Source organism: Pelodiscus sinensis, chromosome 19 (assembly GCF_049634645.1).
Source record: "Pelodiscus sinensis isolate JC-2024 chromosome 19, ASM4963464v1, whole genome shotgun sequence".
Taxonomy (NCBI): Eukaryota; Metazoa; Chordata; order Testudines; family Trionychidae; genus Pelodiscus; species Pelodiscus sinensis.
Genome location: NC_134729.1, coordinates 13,609,435 through 13,631,678, shown reverse-complemented (window position 1 = coordinate 13,631,678; position 22,244 = coordinate 13,609,435). Strand labels below are relative to the sequence as shown.

The window sequence follows — 22,244 nt, the reverse complement described above, 5'->3', positions numbered from 1 at the left end:
CTATGGATGTTAAAATGCGATTACTTCCCTAATCAAATAGTCGATAGATTTTCTGTCAACTATTCCAGGGAGTAGGAAACAGGCTCAGCACTAGACAACCCAGCTACACCCGATTATTGTTGCCAACTTTCTCATAATACAAAACTGACCATTGTGGTTCTGCCCCTTCCTTGAGGCCCTCCCCGCCACTCACCAAGGCAGCCACCCTGCCTTGCTGGCTTGTTCACCCTCCCCTTACTCACATTTATCAGGCTAGAGCAGGCAGCTGGGACATGGGACGGGGTGAGGGCTCTGACTGGAGGCGCAGGCTTAGGGTGGGGCCAGATGAAGGGTGCTGGGATGAGGCAGGGAGTATGGACTGGAGAGGGGCTGAGGGCTCTGGTTGGTGTCGCAGACTGGGGCTTCGGATGAGGGCTTTAAGGTGCATGAGGGGGCTCCGGGCTGAAGAGTGGGGTGGAGAGTTTTGGAATGTGGGCAGCAGCTGCGGAGTGCAGGAGTGGGTTAGGGTGTGGGAGGGGTTGAGGGATCCATGCTGGGGTGTTGGCTTTGGGATGTGGCTGGAGTTCGAGGGGTTGGGGTACAGGAAGGAGCTCTGGGTTGGACCAGGGAGTTTTTGTTCGGGACAGGTGATGGCTCTGGTTTGAGGTGCAGGCTCTGGGATGTGGCTCCAGAAGTGGCCAGCAGGCTCAGCACCTAGACTAGGCCCAGGGTGATAAGAGGCTCCGCTCACTGCTCCTGCCCATAGAAAAAACTGATCAATGGAGTGTGGGTGCTCTGAGCAGCTCCGTGGTCCCCCTGAGAAGTTGGACTTGCTGGCCACTTCCCAGGCGCAGCGCGATGCCAGGACAGGTGGGGACTCACCTGCCTTAGCCCTGCAGCACCACAGACCAGACTTAGAACGGCCCCATCAGCAGCGCTGCCTGGAGCCGCCAGGGTCCCTTTTCAACCAGGTGTTTGGTCAAAAACCGGAAACTTGGTCACCTTCCCCGATCCCCCCCTGCATTAGCCTCGGGAGCAGAGAATAGCCACAGTGCAGGGGGTGTGGCCATGTCCCCATCCAGCCCCTGCGATGGGGTGGGGACAGGGCCCTTATACTGGCTCCATGCTGGCTGGGGAGGTCCCTGCACAGGAGGGGGGGAGGGACGCTGTCAGAGGCCATGATGTTGCCAGAGGGGCCCAACACCTTAGTGTTGCTGTGAATCTGACCTGTGAGTGCTGAATGCTCAGGGCACCGGTCACCTGGGTCCTGGGGCTCCTGCTGTCAGGTCAGTGGGGGGGCGGGCGAACGGGGAACGTCTCCCTGCCAGGGCTGAGCAGAGCATCCCTCCTGTTGCAGATATCGACGAGTGTCTGGGGCCCAATCCAGTAAACTGCGGACCCGACGCCAAGTGCATCAACCAGCCTGGGAGTTTCAACTGCAGCTGCGCCGATGGCTACGAGTCCAGCTCTGGGAAAGCCAGATTCCCGAACGCGAGTGAGAACAGCTGCCGGGGTGAGTTCTGCTCTGGCCCCCACCCTGCCCTGCTGAGACCCCTCCTCACCTTCCGCACTCATTCCAGGCCTGGTGCTGTACCAGAGGCTGCTGATTGACTCACTGGGGCGATGATCAGTTTTGACCCTTGATAGCTATCCCAGCATGGGGGGAGGGGGAGGGGCAGGATATCCCCTATTTTAGCCTGTGGATTGGGAATAATTCACTAGGTTTGCAGGGAGGCACCTGGGAGAAGAGAGGGGACCCTCGCTGGCCTCAGCTCGCAGCCTACTGCTGCCAGATACAGGCCAACATGTGCTGCCCCCACTGGCCTTAGGGGTCGGGACACAGGCTCAGCACCAACACCCAGATTAGTGTTGCCAACTTTCTCATAGTACAAAACCGAACACATATCCCTGCCCCTTCTCCAAAGCCCCACCTCCGACTACTACATTCCCTCTGCCTTAGTGGCTAGTTTCCCCTAGTCTTACTTGCTTTTACCAGGTTGGAACAGGCACTTGCGATACCGGAGGGATTGGGGTTAGGGCTCTAACTGGAGGTGCAGGCTTAGGGTGGGGCCAGATGAAGGATTCAGGATGCAGGAGGGATGCTGGGTTGGGGCAGGAAGTATGGGCTGGAGAGGGGCTGAGGGCTCTGGTTGGCATTGCAGACTCTGGGGCTTTGGATGAGGGCTTTGAGGTGCATGAGGGGCTCTGGGCTGAAGAGTGGGGTGGAGAGTTTGTAATGTGGGCAACAGCTGTGCAGTGCAGGAGTGGGTTGGGATATGGGAGGGGATGAGGGATCCAGCCTGGGGTGTTGGCTCTGGGATGGGATTGGAACTGAGGGTTTTGGGGTGCAGGAGGGAGCTCTGGGTTAGAGTAGGGACTTTGTATTGGGGTGAGGATAATGGCTCTGGTTAGGGACTGCAGGGGCTGGGGTGGGGAGGCAATCATACCACTGCCCCCAACAATGCTGGATGACTTCACCCCCTCCCAGGAGCTTTCTAAAAGAGTAGCAGCAGATCTAAAATGCCCTCAAATTCATCCAGTCATCTTGGGACATACTCCGATCAGCTGCAGGCTGACAGAATGCCAGGGTTATGTGGGCTGGGAGGGGAGGAGGCACGGGTCAGCAGCATAGGGAGGGGCAAAGCAAAATGTAAATGGAGGGGAGAGGCAGAGTGAGATGGGAAGGGAGGGAGGGAGTTTTGTAGTAGCAGTGTGTTAAACTATTGGCAGCATAGGACTGGCATGAGGCTGAGAACGGCCATCTGGGTTGGGAAGAGAAGGGGATTTCTCCCCAGGCAGGAGAGATTTGATATGAAAATGTGAAGGAAAGTTCTAACGTCTGCTCCTCTCTCCCCCTTGCTCCAAGTGCCCAGCATGAACTGCAGCACCAAGTTCGAGGGAATGAAAGAATCGTGCAGGAGTCGCTCTCCACAGGTACGTTTGAACTCATCAGTCATTGTTTGGAATTTAGCCCTGCATTTTGTGTCACCACGGTGGAAATTCCCAGAGAAATACCTTTGCTGTTGGTTTACAGTAGCCCATATAGTGCCCATCCAAGATCAGGCCAATACTGTGTTTGTTCCTTGTATCGCTGGGGCCCAATCCTCCTCATCCTCCTACCCTGTAACTCCAAACATCCAGCTTAATCTTTTCATAGAATCATAGAATCATAGGACTGGAAGGGACCTCAAGAGGTCATCGAGTCCAGCCCCCCGCCCTCAAGGCAGGACCAAGCTCCACCTACACCATCCCTGACAGATGTCTATCTAACCTGTTCTTAAATATCTCCAGAGAAGGAGATTCCACCACCTCCCTTGGCAATTTATTCCAATATTTGACCACCCTGACAGTTAGGAATTTTTTCCTAATGTCCAATCTAAACCTCCCCTGCTGCACTTTAAGCCCATTACTCCTTGTCCTGTCCTCAGAAACCAAGAGGAACAAATTTTCTCCTTCCTCCTTGTGACACCCTTTTAGATATTTGAAAACCGCTATCATGTCCCCCCTTAATCTTCTTTTTTCCAAACTAAACAAGCCCAGTTCAAGAAGCCTGGCTTCATGGGTCATGTTCTCTAGACCTTTAATCATTCTTGTCGCTCTTCTCTGCACCCTTTCCAATTTCTCCACATCTTTCTTGAAATGTGGCGCCCAGAACTGGACACAGTACTCCAGCTGAGGCCTAACTAGTGCAGAGTAGAGCGGCAGAATGACTTCACGAGTTTTGCTTACAACACACCTGTTGATACAACCTAGAATCATATTTGCTTTTTTGGCAACAGCATCACACTGTTGACTCATATTCAACTTGTGGTCCACTATGACCCCTAGATCCCTTTCCGCCATGCTCCTTCCTAGACAGTCGCTTCCCATCTTGTATGTATGGAACTGATTGTTCCTTCCTAAGTGGAACACTTTGCATTTCTCTTTATTAAACCTCATCCTGTTTACCTCTGACCATTTCTCTAACTTTCTAAGGTCATTTTGAATTATGTCCCTATCCTCCAAAGAAGTCGCAACCCCACCCAGTTTGGTATCATCCGCAAACTTAATAAGCGTACTCTCTATCCCAATATCTACATCATTGATGAAGATATTGAACAGTATGGGTCCCAAAACAGACCCTTGAGGAACTCCACTTGTTATCCCTTTCCAGCAGGATTTAGAACCGTTAACAACAACTCTCTGACTACGGTTATCCAGCCAATTATGCACCCACCTTATCGTGGCCCTATCTAAGTTATATTTGCCTAGTTTATCAATAAGAATATCATGCGAGACCGTATCAAATGCCTTACTAAAGTCTAGGTATATGACATCCACCGCTTCTCCCTTATCCACAAGGCTCGTTATCTTATCAAAGAAAGCTATCAGATTAGTTTGGCATGACTTGTTCTTCACAAACCCATGCTGGCTATTCCCTATCACTTTATTACCTTCCAAGTGTTTGCATAGGATTTCCTTAATTACCTGCTCCATTATCTTCCCTGGGACAGACGTTAAACTGACCGGTCTGTAGTTTCCTGGGTTGTTCTTATTCCCCTTTTTATAGATGGGCACAATATTTGCCCTTTTCCAGTCTTCTGGAATCTCCCCTGTCTGCCATGATTTTTCAAAGATCATAGCTAAAGGCTCAGATACCTCCTCTATCAGCTCCTTGAGTATCCTGGGATGCATTTCATCAGGACCTGGTGACTTGCTGACATCTAACTTTCCTAAGTGACTTTTAACTTGTTCTTTGTGAATCCTATCTTCTAAACCTACCCTCTCTCTGCTTGTATTCACTACGTTTGGCACACCTCCAGACTTCTCGGTGAAGACCGAAACAAAGAAGTCATTGAGCATCTCCGCCATTTCCAAGTTTCCTGTTACTGCTTCTCCCTCCTCACTAAGCAGTGGGCCTACCCTGTCCTTGGTCTTCCTCTTGCTTTTAATGTATTTATAAAAAGTCTTCTTGTTTCCCTTTATGCCTGTAGCTAGTTTGATCTCATTTTGTGCCTTTGCCTTTCTAATCTTGCCCCTGCATTCCCGTGTTGCTTGCCTATATTCATCCTTTGTTAGTTGTCCTAGTTTCCATTTTTTATATGACTCCTTTTTTATTTTGAGATCGTGCAAGATCTCCTTGTTAAGCCAAGCTGGTCTTTTGCCATATTTTCTATCTTTCCTACACAGCGGAATTGTTTGCTTTTGGGCCCATAACAACGTCCCTTTGAAATACTTCCAACTCTCCTCAGTTGTTTTTCCCTTCAGTCTTGCTTCCCATGGGACCTTACCTACAAGTTCTCTGAGCTTATCAAAATCTGCCTTCCTGAAATCCATTACCTCAATTGTGCTGGTCTCCCTTCTACCTTTCCTTAAGATCATGAACTCTATTATTTCGTGATCACTGTCCCCTATACTGTCTTCCACTTTCAAGTTCTCAACTAGTTCCTCCCTATTTGTTAAAACCAAATCCAGAACAGCTTCTCCTCTGGTAGCTTTTTCAACCTTCTGAAACAGAAAGTTGTCTCCAATGCAGTCCAGAAACTTATTGGATAGCCTGTGCCTCGCTGTATTAGTTTCCCAACAAATGTCTGGATAGTTGAAGTCCCCCATCACCACCAAATCTTGGGCTTTGGATAGTTTTGTTAATTGTTTAAAAAAGGCCTCATCCACCTCTTCCACCTGGCTAGGTGGCCTGTAGTAGACTCCTAGCATGATATCACCCTCGTTTTTTACCCCTTTTAGCTTAACCCAGAGACTCTCTACACAGCTATCTCCTACATTCATCTCCACTTCAGTCCACTTTTCATTCCTCTGTCTTCAAGGTCAGCTCCTGGCTCTTTCTCGGTCCCTGGCATTCAGAGCCATATAGAAGTGCAGGCCTGGCCACCAACTTCTAGGGCTTCCCTTTTCTGTGTGACAGGTGTTTTCAGCAGATCCCTCCCTCCCTTCTCTCCATTAGTGCATGCCTTTCCCATTCTGCTTATAAATTCATATCTGACTTCATCATCTTCCTGTACTATCACAGAATCGTAGGACTGCAAGGGACCTCGAGACAGCTAGTCCAGTTTCCTGCACTCATGGCAGGACTAGATATTATCGAGACCTTCCCTGACAGGGGATTGTCCAACCCCGTCTTAAAAATCTCCTGTAATGGTGAGCCCACAACCTTCCCACGCAATTTGTTCTGGTGTATAAATATCCTGACAGTTAAGAAGGTTTTCCAAATGTCCAAACTAAACCTCCCTTGATGCAATTTTTTAAAAAACGAGTAGTCCTCTGGCACCTTTGAGACTAAAAAAAATATACATCTAGTATCATGAGCTTTTGTAGGCAAAACCCATTTCTTCAACTGAGATGATCTTGACTGTAAAAATAAGAATAAGAAAGGAGAGAGGAAACAAAAAAAGTTACCTGTCAATTGTAGTCCTGGTACTAATGAGGCTTATTGAGAGGACTGGAAGTGTTCCATACTTAGCTTTTGATGTCAGTAGAGTGTTTAATGTAAAGAAAGCTGGTGTTATAATATGTTAACCAGTTCAAGTTTTTGTTCAAACCAAGTGAGAAGGTGTCAGATTTTCAGATGAAAGTCAATTCTGCAAGCTCTGTAGTTGACTTATGAAATTCCATTGTAGAAGAATGGCTACTTTTAAGTCCATTAATGAGTGCCTGGGCAGATTAAAATGTTCACATACAGATTTATGTTTGTTACCATTTCGAATATCTAATATCTTTGTCATAGAGACTGTCCAGTTTGGCCAATACACATGGCAGAGGGGCATTATTGGCACTTGAGGGCATATATCACATTAGAGGATGTGCATCTGATGTGGAGAGTGCATTGGGTTTGAGCGGGGAGGGGAGGGCTGGGGTGGGACTGGAGTGCACAGGCCCACGCATAGTGGCGAGTGGGGAGCTGGCGGGTCATGTGCTGGCTCCCTGTAAAAACTGCAATCAAACTGAGGCAGTAGGGCCAGGTGGCAGGAATGGCCACTTTAAAGGTAGGGTTACCTTACCGTCCCATACCTCCGGTGCCTGGCTCTGGGGGAGGGGTGGGGCATTGGGTTAGAGCAGTGAGTTAGATGTGCCTGGCTCTGGGAGAAGGGTGGGTGCATTGAGGATAGTTATAATTTTTTTTTAAGGTACTTTGTAAAAAAAGGAAAAACTTAAAAAACAATAGTAGCACTTCAAAGACTAACAAAACATGTAGATGGTATTATGAGTTTTTGTGGGCAAAACCTACTTCTGCCCAGGAAAGCTCATGATACCACTACATGTTTTGTTAGTCTTTAAAGTGCTACTAGACTATTGGTCATTTTTAAAATTTTTCCTGTTGCAGACTAACTGGGCTACCTCTTTGAAGCTTATAAAAAAAAGGTTGAGAAACACTGCTCTGTACCATTCCTTTTGGCCTTCCTGTTTCCCTTCTCCTTTGGTGAGCTGGGCAGGCAGGAGTTTTGGTAAAAATATATCAGACATGCACACAATACCCACTCTACTGCAGCTGGTGCTGGATAATCAGAGCCTCAATTCTAAAGGAGTTGGTATTACTGAAGTGATAGATCCACCCACGTTTTGTTGCAGATTTTTCAAAGAAAATGCTGGTGTTTTCTATAGGTCACCCACATCTCCCAGGCCTAGCAGAGACTTGGGATTAACATGGCTTTCTTAACTAAAAGTATTATATGTGTTCGGACTTTGTGATTGTGAACACCTGGTGAGGCAGACTGCCAAAGGCAAAGCTGGCCTTGAATCTTGACATCTATGGCTTCAGGTGAATGGCTTATGTGAAATTTGGAAGAGCAGCTCAGAGAGACCTCTCTCTTTTACTTAAAGTCTGCGTCTAGACTGGCAACATTTTCCGTAAAAGCAGTCGCTTTTGCGGAAAAACTTGCTAACCATCTACACTGGCTGCTTGAATTTGCATAAGAACACTGATGATCTAATGTAAGATTGTCAGTGTTCTTGCGCAAATATTATGCTGCTCCTGCTCGGGGGAAAGCCCTCTTGCACAAATGCTTTTGCGCAAGAGGGCCATTGTAGACAGCTAAAAACTGTTTTGCGCAAAAAAGCCCCGATGGCGAAAATGGCGATCGGGACTTTCTTGTGCAAAACCGTGTCTAGATTGGCATGGACGCTTTTCCACAAAAAGTGCTTTTGCGCAAAAGCATCAATGCCAATCTAGATGCTCTTTTCCGCAAATGCTTTTAACGGAAAAACTTTTCTGTTAAAAGCATTTGCGGAAAATCATTCCAGTCTAGACGTAGCCAAGGATAGAATCTCACAGCAGCCTAAAGGATAAAGTCTTTGTGGCAGACTGAAAGCCACTCTTGCAGTGTAACCTTAGCCTTAGGCTATTTATTGCTTCAAGTGTTTTCAAGAAAGTGAGGGTGATTCTTCTATTGTGTGTTAGTTTTATTTAAAAGTTTTTCTGAGTGTTATTTTAACAGGTAAGTTAATCTATTTCATTCATAACAGTCACAAGAGGGCGCTGCTGCTGCTTGAGTGATCAAGCTGAGCAAACAGAGCTCCTGACCATGTAATATGACCAGCTCACAGAACAAGAGATCCACAGCAGATAGGCTGTACCCTTGACAAGTTTATTGCAAGCAATTCAGGAGGAAATTTTAAAATCTCTCTCTCTCTCTCTCTCTCTCTCTTTATATATCTATATCTATATCTATATCTATATCTATATCTATATATTTAATACTAAAACAATTAAAACAAACAGTGAAAAACATTAAAAGGCATTGCAAGCATAAAAAGGCATTAAAAAATAGTTAAATGGAATATTTAACAATTTAAATTTAATTCTTATCCCAATTTAGCAGTCTAATTCTTAATCCAATTTAACACACTCACACTGTCACACATTCATCCTCTGGGGCTGGCCAGACCACAGGTAATATTGGTTGATTTGGTTGAGGCAGAAATCCGACATGCACGTCACCCCAATATGCCAAATTGATGGACTCCAAATTGTGGGGGGAAAATGGTGTGGTATATATCCACTCGGCAGCAGCCAGTCCAGTGAAATGCCATCTACTGGTTACACACAGTCCAGTTGGGGTGATGTCCGTTAGTGACACCCCCTTCTTCTTACGACCGATCCAGAAATATCTGGTTTTTGCACTGCTTGCCTCACCATGGCTACGTCTAGACTGGCCCCTTCTTCGGAAGAGGCATGCTAATTTCTAACTTTGGAATAGGGAAATCCACGGGGGATTTAAATAAACATGGCCGCCGCTTTTTTTCCGGCTTGGGGAAAAGTAGGAATAAGAGATCCTCCGGAATAGGGCTTTATTCTGGAGGATCGCTCCAGTCTGGACGCTCTTTTCCGGCTTATCCCCAAGCCGGAAAAAAAGCGGCGGCCATGTTTATTTAAATCCCGCAGGGGATATTTAAATCCCCCGCGGATTTCCCTATTCCAAAGTTAGAAATTAGCATGCCTCTTCCGAAGAAGGGGCCAGTGTAGACACAGCCCATGAGTGTGAAACAATGATCTGTCCTTGGTTAGATTCTTCCCTTGTTATTTTTTCTTATCTGGCAATGCTGGGAACGCTGCCTCAGCTGCATACACAGTTCTCTTATTTCACAGTCCTTTTTCTTAAAGTTGTAAACAAGCCCATAATCCTCCGGGGCTCTTGCCTGGATGGCCTCTCTTCAGCTCATTTACTGTAGATTCACTCATGCACTCATGCTAACCATTCACACTACCCATGATTCGTGACATAACTATGATGGAGTTTATCACTGGGCGATAGTATGAAACACAACTAGGTTAACTAGGTAAGTAACCAGGCAGTTAGGAAGCATTACAGATTGCTTACAATAAATTTGATACACTCTAAATCTTTTTACCTTTTATTCATTAAAGCAATGAGTTTCTCGTTTGCTATAACAGTCATTTGAAATACTTGATTGAAATATGGGGATGAAATTCATATTTAGGGTGTCTAACATTTATTTCTCTTGTGTTTTATAAAACTTACATATTTTAAGCATTTGACATTTTTTATGTAGAAGACATGAACCTAATGGCTGCGTTTAGACTGGCATGATTTTGCGGAAATACTTTTAACGGAAAAGTTTTTCCATTAAAAGTATTTCTGCAAAAGAGCGTCTAGATTGGCACGGATGCTTTTGCGCAAAAAGTGCTTTTGCGCAAAAGCATCCATGCCTAGTATAGACACGCTTTTGCGCAAGAAAGCTCCGATGGCCATTTTAGCCATTAGGCTTTCTTGCGCAAAAAATTAAGGTGCCTGTCTACACTGGCCCTCTTGCGCAAGTATTCTTGCGCAAAAGGGCTTATTCTTCTTCGAGTGGTCCCCATCGGTGCTCCACTCTAGGTGTCGGGCTCGTCCTGGCGCCACTGATTGGAGGCTTTTCGTAGCTGTAGTCAGCTGGACCGCACATGCGCAGCAGGTTCCGCGCGCCGTTTCTCCAGTCACGCGGTCCGGCCCCTTCTCCAGTTCCTTTCAACCGTCCTAGGTTGCTGATGGAGATCTGAGTCTCTCCTCAGAGGCAGCTCCTTTCAATAGAAAAGTTAAAAATTTTCATTAGTTTTCCTCAGGTTATGGTTAGCGTTAGTTAGGTAGTTAGTTATCTGTTTAAAAAAAATTTTTTTTAAGTTTGACGTAGTTAGTTAAGGCTACTGTTATTTCTAGTTTTATCTACTGTTTTAAACCCAGGATATTCAAAATGCCCGGTTCACCGGGTTTTAAGAAATGTTCTTTGTGCAAAGACCCCATGCCAGCGTCCGATGGCCACGACGCATGCATACGCTGCTTGGGGGAGTCCCATGTGCCGAGCAAATGTGCTCACTGTTCCAAATTAACGGCCAGGGGACGTAGGGACAGAGACATGAGGCTGAAGCTCATCCTATTTGATAAGGCTCTGCAGCCTTCTGAAATGCCTCAAGGAGATCCCTCTATGGAGCGCAAGAGGAGGTCTTCACCGCAGAGCGGGTCGACTCAAAAGAAGGGGAAAAAAGTCTCCCCGGCACGATCCCTGACCGCGGCCCCTCTATCTAAGATCAGTGAGGGTGACCAGCAGGGTACCTCCGGAACAGGTTATCAGCCCGCGAAACAAAAATCACACAGGCATAAGTCTGTGGGGCGTTCCTCTTCCGGCATCGTCGACCGCCGTTAAGGCGGGGAAGAAATCGGCACCGCCGACTCAAGGGCGGCAGTCTATGAGAGTGCCTGACCCTACAACCTCGGCACCGATGGTGCAGAAGCACGGGAGGCACGATACGGCACCGCAGCCGGCACCGCTTCAACCAGCGGCACCGACAGAGCAGGCGGCACCAGGGCACCGAATGCCCATGGTACCTGATACGGCGCCGAGTGGCAGTCACACTATGGTGCCGGGATCGGCACCGCAAATTATAAAGAAAACAAGCACGGTACCGGTGGACCATCGCAGCTCGGTTCTACCTAAGGCACCGATAGCAGAGTTAGCCTCCCCAGCTTCATAGGCGCGGCACTCCCCAATACTGGTCTTAGACAATGAGGATCAGGTCTCCAAGCGTTCCTCCGCTGACGAGCCCTGCGCCATGCCTTCGGCCGTACCTAGAAAAGCTCAAAGGAAGTCAGTTCCTAGAAGAGCATCTCCTTCTCCATCACCGATTTTTTTGCCGGCACCATCTCCCTCACCCCCGCGATACCGTTCTCCAAGGGGGCCTCGTTATCATCACAGCTCGCGTTCTCCGCACCGCCACTCGAGGCCGCATTACACTTATGTTTACAGGCACCCCATACAACATTTTGGGATGCATACTTCTAGGTCTCGCTCACCAATTTGTTCACCCTCGAGGTCTTATGGCAGCAGATACAGTACTGCCTATTCATCCAGGAGACCATCTCCCGACGGCTCCTATCTACATGGAGAGAGAGACTATTCTTCTCATCACTACACAAGCTCTCGTTCTCCTCCTCACTCCTGTAGTTGCCATGTCTTGCAGCATAGACACCAATCCCCGGTGGGTTCATTAAGGCAGGCAGTCCCATCGCCAAACATTCCGGCGGTTGCTCCTTCGCCTCCCCCTCAGATGTCCGAACCTGAGGAGGGTCAAATTTCAGATGAGGATGTTCCTCCGTGCACAGTATCTCCAGCTGACATTTCTTCATCCTCTCTGGACGAGGCTGTGTTTCAAGGAGACAGTTCACCCCCTGACGACGGTCGAGAATTCCAAGATCTTTTTAAACGGGTGGCGCACACGCAGAACGTTCAGATGACGGATGTGCACACCAAACAATACAAGTTGCTGAAGAACTTACACCCGAGACAACAGTCAAGAGCAGCACTCCCAATTGACGAGGCTATTCTCGAACCGGCCTCGGAGATCTGGCACACCCCGGCCTCCACCCCACCTACGTCAAAGCGAATTCCCAGCCGAATTCCCTAGTAGAAGATGCAGCCCTTAATCGTGCCAAGAGTCCACAGGTAAAGAATGCGGCAGTGGAAAAAGAGGCCAAAAAACTGGACATCTTCGGGAGGAAGGTTTATTCTTCGTCTACCCTCCTTCTTCACATTGCCAATTACGTGGCACTTCTGTCCAACCACGGGTTTGATAACATTGCCAAGTTGGCAGGGCTTGCCCAGAATGCCTCTGAAGAGGATAAAGCCATACTCCGCACCGTGGTACAGGAGGGGTATGCTTGCTCCAGGGCCAGTCTGCAGATAGCCATGGATGTTGCGTACATGGCAGCGAGATCAATAGCCACCGCAATATCCATGCGTAGAGCATCATGGTTGGCTGCTACTGGGGCCCCTAGAGATTTGCAGGCGAAATTCAAAGACCTGCCCTTTGACAAATTGAAATTATTTGCAGACAAAACTGATGAGGTGCTGCACACTGGAAAAGACTCACGTATGACCCTTCGTACACTTGGCATGTATGTACCACCGTTCCGTCGCCAGAGATACTTCCAGTATCAGAGGCGATATGACTTTCAATTTCAAAGGCAACAACCTCGTCCCTTTGATCACAATCGATCCAAACAAAGACCCCAACGTAGACGCCCTCAGCCATCTAGGGCGACCAACGTACCACACACTAAACAAAAGGTTTGACTCCTCTGTCGAGGGCGCAGTCATACCAATCATCGTCGCCATCACTACCAAGACCACACCCATCTTCCATCATCGCCTTCAGCCTTATTACAATCGTTGGGCCGAAATAACCACCGACAAATGGGTATTGGAAATAGTAACATCAGGTTTCACCATCCCCTTTGCTTCTATACCCTCCACCCATCCACCAACCCCGTCCCTTTTCAGGGACCTCTCTCACGACACTCTTTTGCGACAGGAGGCTCTACGCCTGCTGGCCATCGGAGCCATAGAAAAAGTCCCGAAAGAGTTCAGAGGGAAAGGTTTTTATTTCCATTACTTTCTGACGGAAAAGAAGACAGGAGGATGGAGACCGATTCTAGATCTGCACCATCTCAACCGTTATCTGCAGAAAAGGCATTTCAAGATGGTGACTTTAGCCACAATAATTCCATCTCTTAATCACAACGATTGGTTTGCGGCCCTCGACTTGCAAGACGCGTATTTTCACATTACAATCCACCCGGGGCACAGACGCTTTCTACGCTTCGTAATAAACAACGACCATTACCAATACAGGATCCTCCCCTTTGGCATGGCGGCAGCTCCCAGAGTTTTCTCAAAGACTCTAGCGGTAGTGGCGGCATATCTACAGCGCCAGCACGTCCTCATAGTCCCTTATTTAGACGATTGCCTCATAAAGGCCCCAACGCATCAAGAGACCATGCAGATGATCTCGTTAGCCAGAAGCACGTTCGATTTTCTCCGCTTGATAATAAACGAACAGAAGTCGACCACCGCTCCGACACAAAATATAAAGTTCATCGGTGCAAAATATAAAGTTCATCGAGCGTCCGCTCAGGGCGAATTGCTCAAATCCGGGGCTCCTTACAGCCCCCAGACTGGTGACCTCTCCAAACAGGCCACAAACCAGTCCCACAAAACGCTTCAGCTGCCTGCCTGAAGCCTCACAAGCAAAACCCCTCCGACACCCCAGCCATATCCGTGCCCCGGATGGCCCCGGGCCTCATACACAGGTGGGGGGGTCCTAGCACCCAATACCACCTACCCCGAACAAGTCCTGTCCGGTTCCAAGAAACCAGCCACAGATCCCTGGTCAATTTACCCTCTGGATCTTACCCACAAATCACGCTGGGCCAATCCTTAAGAATCTAAAACTAAAGGTTTATTATCACAAGAAAGAAAAGCATGAGAGTCAGGTTGTTAAAGAATAGTACGTTACATGCACCGAATCTCCCAGTCCTTGATGCAGGCTCTAGCAGAGATGTTACAGCTGCTGGTTTAAAAGTTCTTGTTGCACATCCTAGCATCAGGATGGGTTCACAGGTCTTCCTGGCTCTTCGATCCCTGCAGTGCTGCCTCTGGGATGAAGTGCTGAGCTGAGAACCAAATGGCATTGACCACATGGCCTCTTTATACCTCCTTCCTGGCCTCTTCTAGTATGTAGCAGGTCACCTGGACAGAGGCCAATCTCTGTGTTCCCTGCTGGCTGCTCTCAGGTGACAGCCCCCATTCTTTAGGTGTGTCCTCGGCCCATTAAATGCCATTGTCCCACAGGGCCTGGCTAATCAGCCTGTCCATAGCAATGCTTAACCACATTCAGGGAAATATTCAGCTTCCACGCAGATTACAGATTCCTACCTACACACACAGACATTATACACTCACATAAATAGCATACACAGGATCAGCAAACAATAAGCTCCCACATGGCTCCCTTTTATACCATTTTCTGGGACCAACACCCCCACCTAGGGGTGCAGCAGCGACCTGGCTGCTTCCCTCCAATTCGGTAATGTGACAATATCGCTGCGAATGTTAACAATGAAAGTTGTATTTCTATTGGCGATTACCTCGGCACGCAGAGTCAGCGAACTAGGAGCATTAATGGCAAGTCCTTCTTACACATCCTTTTCAAAGGACACGGTGATATTGCGCCAGCATCCAGCGTTCATCCCCAAGGTCAATACCTCTTTTCATATCAATGAGCCTATAGTTTTAACTGCCTTTTATCCCAAGCCTCATTCTTCTCCATCAGAGGCCTTGCTTCACACGCTCGACGTGCGATGAGCTCTCGCCTTTTACATAGAAAGAACCCGTTCATGGAGACGTATGGACAGGCTGCTTGTATCCATAGCACAACGTTCCAAAGGCAATCCTCTTTTGAGTCAACGTATAGCTAGACTGATTACCGATTGCATCTCGACATACCATTCACTCAAACGAAGGCCTCTCATTTCTCAACCTATTGCTCATTCCACTAGAGCAGTGGCCACCTCCACTGCCTTTGCCCGAGGCGTCCCTCTCAGCGACATTTAAAGAAGCACTTCTTTTGTTCATCATTATGCTATAGTGCGGCGCTGGGCCCCGGACGCAGCAGTAGTGTTTGCAGTTCTAGCCTCTGCACAAGATCATTGACCCGGTGCGCACCTTGACTACTGCTTTGTAGTCACCTAGAGTGGAGCACCCACGGGGACCACTCGAAGAAGAAGGGGAAGTTACTCACCTGGTGTAGTAAGGATCGTTCTTCAACATGTGTCCCCGTGGGTGCTCCACGTCCCGCCCTCCTCCCCGCTCCGGGTCTGTCTCCTTATCTTGTTACAGATTCTGGACGGTGACAGGAACTGGCGAAGGGGCTGGACTGCGTGACTGGAGAAATGGCGCGCGGAACCTGCCGCGCATGCGCGGTCCGGCCGACTACAGCTATGAAAAGCCTCTGATAAGCAGCGCCGGGATGAGCCCAACACCTAGAGTGGAGCACCCACGGGGACACATCTTGAAGAACGATCGTTACTACACCAGGTGAGTAACTTCCCCTTCCTGAGCGGGAGCGTCAAAGTATTTGCGCAAGAAGCACTGAATTCTTAAATTAGAACGTCAGTGCTCTTGCGCAAATTCAAGCGGCCAGTGTAGACAGCTGGCAAGTTTTTGCGCTCTTGCCAGTCTAGACGCACCCAATGAGAATGGGAGATGAACAAATTAAAGAAAAAATTATTTATCAGAATGTAAACCACAAAAACTGTAATTTATATCTGTCTGTAGTTAGTAAAATAAGTAATACAGGAAATGATAAATATCCTAAGAGGTGAATTATTTACAGTGGTGTGGCGAGGGGCAGCAGGGGGGGCAGTTGCCCCTGAATGCCATGCTAGGGGGCCACCAATTTAGTCCCTCTCTGTTCCTCTTGTCATCCCTCAGCTTGCCTGCTCCTCCTTCTCCACCCTGTGCCACTTGCTGGAGCTTCCTCCCCGTCTCTCTGCCCTCAGCCCAACCTTCTCCATCTCTGTTGGCGGGTTAGTGCATGCAGGGGCCCAGCCCCAAACTGGAGGGGGTGGGAGAAGACATGGTACAAGCTCTCCCCACTTCTCCCAGGGTTGGGCTCAGCTGTGCTCAAGGTTCAGGGCCCTGCCCCATGGGGGGGATGCAAATTTTGCCTTTGCCCATGGGCATGTAACAGCTTCGCTATGCCTCTGCTTTCTATGCATTATATATATCATCAATAAAGACATTGAATAGAACCAGTCCCAGAACTGATCTCTACGGGATCTCACTCAATATTCCCCTCCACTTTACTGTGAACCACTGATAGCTATGGTTATCCAACCAGTTATGCACCCACTTTATAGCAGCTCCATCTAAGTTTAATTTCCCTAGTTTGTTTATGAGAAGGTCACACAAGACAGTATCAAAAGCCTTACTTAAGTCAAGGTACACCATATCTATTGCTTCCCCCATCCACAAGGCTTGTTATTCTATCAAAGAAGGCTATCTTGTTGGCTTGACACAACTGACAAAAGAGGGAAAGGAGAGTAACAAAATACACACCCTGCACTTCAGAAAAGCAGACTTTGATTCCCTCAGAGAACTGATGGGCAGGATTTCCTGGGATGCTAACATGAAGGGGAAAGGAGTCCAGGAGAGCTAGCAGTATTTTAAAGAAGCCTTATTAAAGGCACAGGAAGAAACCATGCCGATGCGCAGTAAGAAAAGCAAATATAGTAGGCGATCAGATTGGCTTATCATGCGATGCTGGTGCACTGCCTTCTGGGAGCCGGAGTTCAGGTGCCTGGTTTCCCCCTTTTAGTTGACAAGCCAGGGTCCCTGGTCAGACTACATCTCCCATGAGTCCTTATGGCCTGGGCCTCCCATAATGCTCTACCTCCTGCCCCCAAGCTGCAGTGCATCATAGGAAATGTAGTGCAACCAGGGAATCCACCCCCCACATGAAAGATTCCACAACCCAGAGCCTATGGACTCCAACAGAGAGGACCTTACACATCCATGTCCTACGGCTCACATGTCAATACTTCTTACCTCATATCTCTGGAAGCCATGTCAGAATATATACCAACAACACTGCCTGCATGTTTTATATAAACAAACAAGGTGGGCCAGGATCCCATCCATGCCTTATGCACGGAAGCTAACACCCTGTGGAACTGGTGTCTTACCCACCCCATCTCCATAAGCACATGCCACCTCCCCGGTGCCCAAACACCACCGCCAATGTGCTAAGCAGAGCCCTACCATGGGACCACAAATGGCAGATCAATTATTTAGTCCTTGCAACAATGAGGATATCCCCAGATAGACCTCTTTGCCACCAGAGCAAACAAAAAGTGCCGCCTTCATTGTTCCAGGGTGGACATGGGAAAAGTCTCACTGGGAGATGCCCTCATTCTCCAGTGGGATCATCACCTACTCTATGTGCATCCTGCAATTCCCCTCCTCAACAGAACAATTATCAACATGTGGAGGGACAGAGCAAGGATCATCCTCATAGCCCCTTGCTGGCCTTAGCAACTGTGGTTTCCATTCCTGAACAGAATGGCCTTATGTTGCCCAAGCACTCTCCCACGGAACCTGAGGATCCTTTTCCAACTGGGAACCCAAGTTCTACACCCACAGTTTCATACACTGCACCTGAAAGCTTGGTACCTGGATGATTCTCAGGGATAGAGCTACAGTGCTCAGCCCAGGTACAAAATGTGCCCCTCCACAGCAGAGCCTCTTCAACGCACAAGACATATAGGGACAAATTATCCCATTTTGTTCACTGGGTTACTCCCCGCAACATGACTCCAGAGACAGCCCCACTACCTGCAATACTGGGCTACTTACTGCACCTTAAACAATCCCATCTCTCCATCAACTCAATTAAGATACTCTAGTTGCCATCGCAGCATTCCATATGAGTATTGATGACACCATAGTCTTTGCACATCCCATGACCAAATGCTTCCTAAAAGGCCTACAAGTGTTATATCCTGACATAGGTACCCCGCGGACACTGTGGAACCGACACTTGGTGCTAAACACACTCACAACACCTCCATTTGAACCTATAGCCACATGCTCACCTATTCACCTATCCCTAAAAACAGCATTTCTTGTGGCAATAACATTAGCCTGTCAAGTAGGAGAGATGGCTGCCTTAATGGCAGATCTGCCATACACTACCTTCTTTAAGGATAAGATCTCTCTACGGACCCATCCCAAATATCTACCCAAGGCACGCTCCCCATTCCACATCAATCAAACTATTCACTTACCTGCATTCTTTCCCAAACCTCATGCCTTCGAAGCACTTAATGCATGCCCCTGATGTATGTCGGTCACTTTTCTTCTACCTCTGTAGAACAAGGCTCTTCAGGGTGTCCCCTAAACTCTTGGTTTCCATCTCAGAAAGCAGAGAGACACCAGATAGCATCCCAAAGACTGTCCCACTGGATCTCAGACTGCGTCAGAATGGATTATCACCTAAATCACTTACCACCACCATCTACTTCAAGACAGCCCATTCCACCAGGGCAGTAGTCATATCGGTCGCTTACCTGCGCAAGGCCCCTGTCAAAGACACATGTGCTGCTGCTACATGGACATCAGACCAAACCTTTGCTAAACATTTCACACCATCCGATGGCATCTTCACCCTAGCAGGGTGACAATGTCTCACCTGCTTGATCCGAAATTCCTACCTCCATAGGACATATTGCTTTGCAGTCACCTCCTGTGGAGCACCCCCAGGGATGTCTCTTGAAGAAGAAGAGGAGGTTACTCACCTTTGGCAGTAACTGACATTCTTCAAGATGAATGTCCCTGGAGGTGCTCCACTACCCTCCCTTCCTCCCCTCTACTTTGGACCTACTTTCTCTATAAAGCCAGGTTCGGGATAGGGAAGGAACTGAGGGGAGGCTGGCCACACATGCACAGTCGTGCTGAGCATCACCCGCGCACCTCACATGCCATGCACAGATGCTAGGAAGGATCTGGTCTGTGGTGCTGAGTTGCACCAACACCTTCTGTGGCGCACTCCCAAGGATGCTCATCTTGAAGAACATCAGTTACTGTCAAAGGTGAGTAACCTCCACTTATCACCTTATCTTCTAGGTGCTTACAAATTCTGAAACTTCAATAGCTTTGCTAGTAATGGGACCTCAAATATACAGTCCTGATGTCTTCCTGCAGGAGAGCACTGAATCCGCAGAGCATGTACTCTGATTTCTTCTGCCGATTTTCATGCCTTTTCTTTCACATACTCACCTCCATGTGTCTCTAAATCTTCATTCACTTCCTCTTTCCTCTCCCCCGGGAGCGCTACGTCATCTGCACAAGGCAAGTGCCAGGGTGTCGCTCTCTGGCTGCTTTCTGCAGTGCTGAGCCCTGATGTATCCCAGCTGCTCCTAGACACTGTCCCTTTCTCCGCGTCAGCCTCTGGCTGTGGGAACAGCACCATGGCACATGTGCTGGGCGAGTCTGAGAGCAAAGCTTTAGTCACACAACAGGGGTGACAGACTCAGGCCCCTGCATGAGCCAAACTGCGGTGTGGGTCCCCTCCAGCACAGAACTCACCCTCTGCCTGGGTCTCTCCGCAGGGAGAGCTGCGCGGCAGCAACAGCGGATTCTGCTCTTTCCTCAATTCGACCTTAAGGATTTTGATGTCTGCGTGTGGAGAGGGAAATGTGACATTATCCCTGGAGGTGAGAGACTCCGCCCCTTGGCTGCGCTCTGCCGGCTAATGCCCCTGTGTGCGCCCCAGAGTCCTGTGTGCTGCTGGGCCGGTTTAGGGGTTTCCTGGGGTGAGAGAGACACTGAGACACTCTTCAGAATAGATATGTGCCCGTTACTGCTAGGAGGTAGGAGTGGGAGGGGACAAGCACATGCCCTCTAGTGGTGTGTATGTACGTTTGTGCGTACATGCTCTCTTGTGGCATGAGTGAACATTTGTTTATCCACCCACATATACCCTCTAGTGTTCAGAGCTGCTGTTGTGCATCAGAGGTGCTATACTGCTAACTGACAGTGGGGATTCCCCTTCAGCCCATCAGTCAGTGGGTTTTCAGGCACCAGGATCTGGGCCCTATTCTCGCTCTGCAGTCAATTTCTGAGCGGCTGCAGGGTGCAGTGTAAGGACGACCCAGGCAGCAGGGGGCTTGTGCCCGGGCATGGAGGGTGGGGGAGCGGGGCTGAAGAAGGAATGACCAAGGGTTCTAACTCCATTTGGCTTCAGATCCTAGTGGGGCCCCAAATCAGCCTCCAGGTGCCCCTTTGTAAAGGGCTCCCCCTCTGAGAGCACTGCAGCCTCTGAGCTGGGACAGGCTGTGACACCCGATGCTCCTGGGAACCCACGGGACATGGCACCTGAACCCTCGCACTCCTCACTCCCAGGGCCTTTCCTTTCCTGTCCCCAGGAAACCACTCGCTCTTTCAACTCCTTCCTGAACCGCACCTCCCTCGGGTCCAGCATTGGTGAGGGGCAGGTGGCGTCGGCAGTGACCGTCCTGCTGCAGAGCGTGGAACTGGTTGCGCTGGCCGCTGCGCTCCGGTCTCCGGGGCAGACGACACAGAACATGAGCACAGAGTCTATAGGTGAGAGGGGACGTGTGGCTCTCAGCGCCACCTGTTGGTTGCTGTGAGCTACGGGGATATACCTGGTGCCCCAAATCCCCGGGAAGGTAGGAACCGATGTGGCTTTGTGGGTGGGCGCCTGTGTTCAGTACAGACCCAGAAGAGAATGGCCCCTGGCCAGGACAGAGAACCTGGCCCCATCTATGCATCCAGGAGAGAGAGAAGGTGTTTATTAATGACCTGGATGAGGGGATGGATTGCACCTTCAGCAAGTTCGCAACAACTCTAAGCTAGGGGGAGAGGTAGAGACGCTGGAGGATTGGGACAGGGTCCAGAGTGACCTGATCAAATTGGAGGATTGGGCCAAAACAAATCTCATGAGATTCAACAAGGAGAAGTGCAGAGTCCTGCAGTTGGGATGGAAGAATCCCAAGCATAGCTACAGGCTGAGGATCGACTGGGGATTCCAGTGGATGAGAATCTGGATACGAGTCAGCACTGCGCCCTTATAGCCAAGAAGGCTAACAGCATATTGGGGTGCATTAGGAGGAGCACTGCCAGCAGATCAAGGGAAATGATTATTCCCCTTTATTTGGCACTGGAGAGACCGCATCTGGAATATTGTGTCCAATTCAGGATACCTTCCCCCATTACAGAAAGGATGTTGAAAGCAACAAAAATGATGAGGGGGCTAAATCACATGACTTATGTGGAGAGGCTGAGAGATTTAGGCTTATTTAGTCTACAGAAGAGCAAAGTGAGGGAGGATTTGATAGCAGCCTTCAGCCACTTGAAGGGGGGTTCCAAAGAGGATGGAGAGAGGCTGTTGTCAGGGGTGACAGATGGCAGAACGAGGAGCAATGGGCTCAAGTTGCAGTGGGGGAGATCTAGGTTGGATATTAGGAAAAACTGTTTCCCTAGGAGGGTGGGAAGCCCTGGGCTGGGTTCCCTAGGGAGGCAGTGGAATTGCCATTCCTAGAGGTTTTTAAGTCTCGGCTTGACACAGCCCTGGCCGGGATAATTTAGTTGGAATTGGTCCTGCTTTGGGCAGAGGGTTGAATTTTATGGCCTCCTGAGGTCTCTTCTAACCTTAAGATTCTATGATTTGGCATCCCACCGCTAGGGGCTGCCATGCCGAGTCAGGCACCTCCCCTCAAACCCACGACTCCCCCTGCTGGGAAGGCAGCAGCCCCCAGTAGACACGGGCGGAGTGGGGGGAGGAGATACAGAGGATTGATCAATGGAACTTTGGAGGGAAAAGTTCCCAACTCCCCCCACATTGTAGAATAGCCATGAACCCTCCACATCCAAGTGGAGTGGGCGTGGGGTGGATCCGGCCCAGGAAGGACGGATTCTCA

The 22,244-nt window shown here is 49.0% G+C and overlaps 1 protein-coding gene across 5 annotated transcripts in view; it reads left to right on the top strand.

Annotated features, from left to right (window-relative positions):
- Window positions 1-22,244, top strand: part of LOC102446028 (adhesion G protein-coupled receptor E3-like) — a 62,934-nt gene that overhangs the window by 30,029 nt on the left and 10,661 nt on the right. For all 5 annotated transcript variants that reach the window (XM_075902436.1, XM_075902435.1, XM_075902432.1 and 2 more), the window contains 4 exons: window positions 1,337-1,492; window positions 2,846-2,913; window positions 19,914-20,018; window positions 20,730-20,907. In XM_075902436.1, the coding sequence (XP_075758551.1) occupies window positions 1,337-1,492; window positions 2,846-2,913; window positions 19,914-20,018; window positions 20,730-20,907 (507 nt within the window). The remainder of the gene's footprint in view (window positions 1-1,336; window positions 1,493-2,845; window positions 2,914-19,913; window positions 20,019-20,729; window positions 20,908-22,244) is intronic.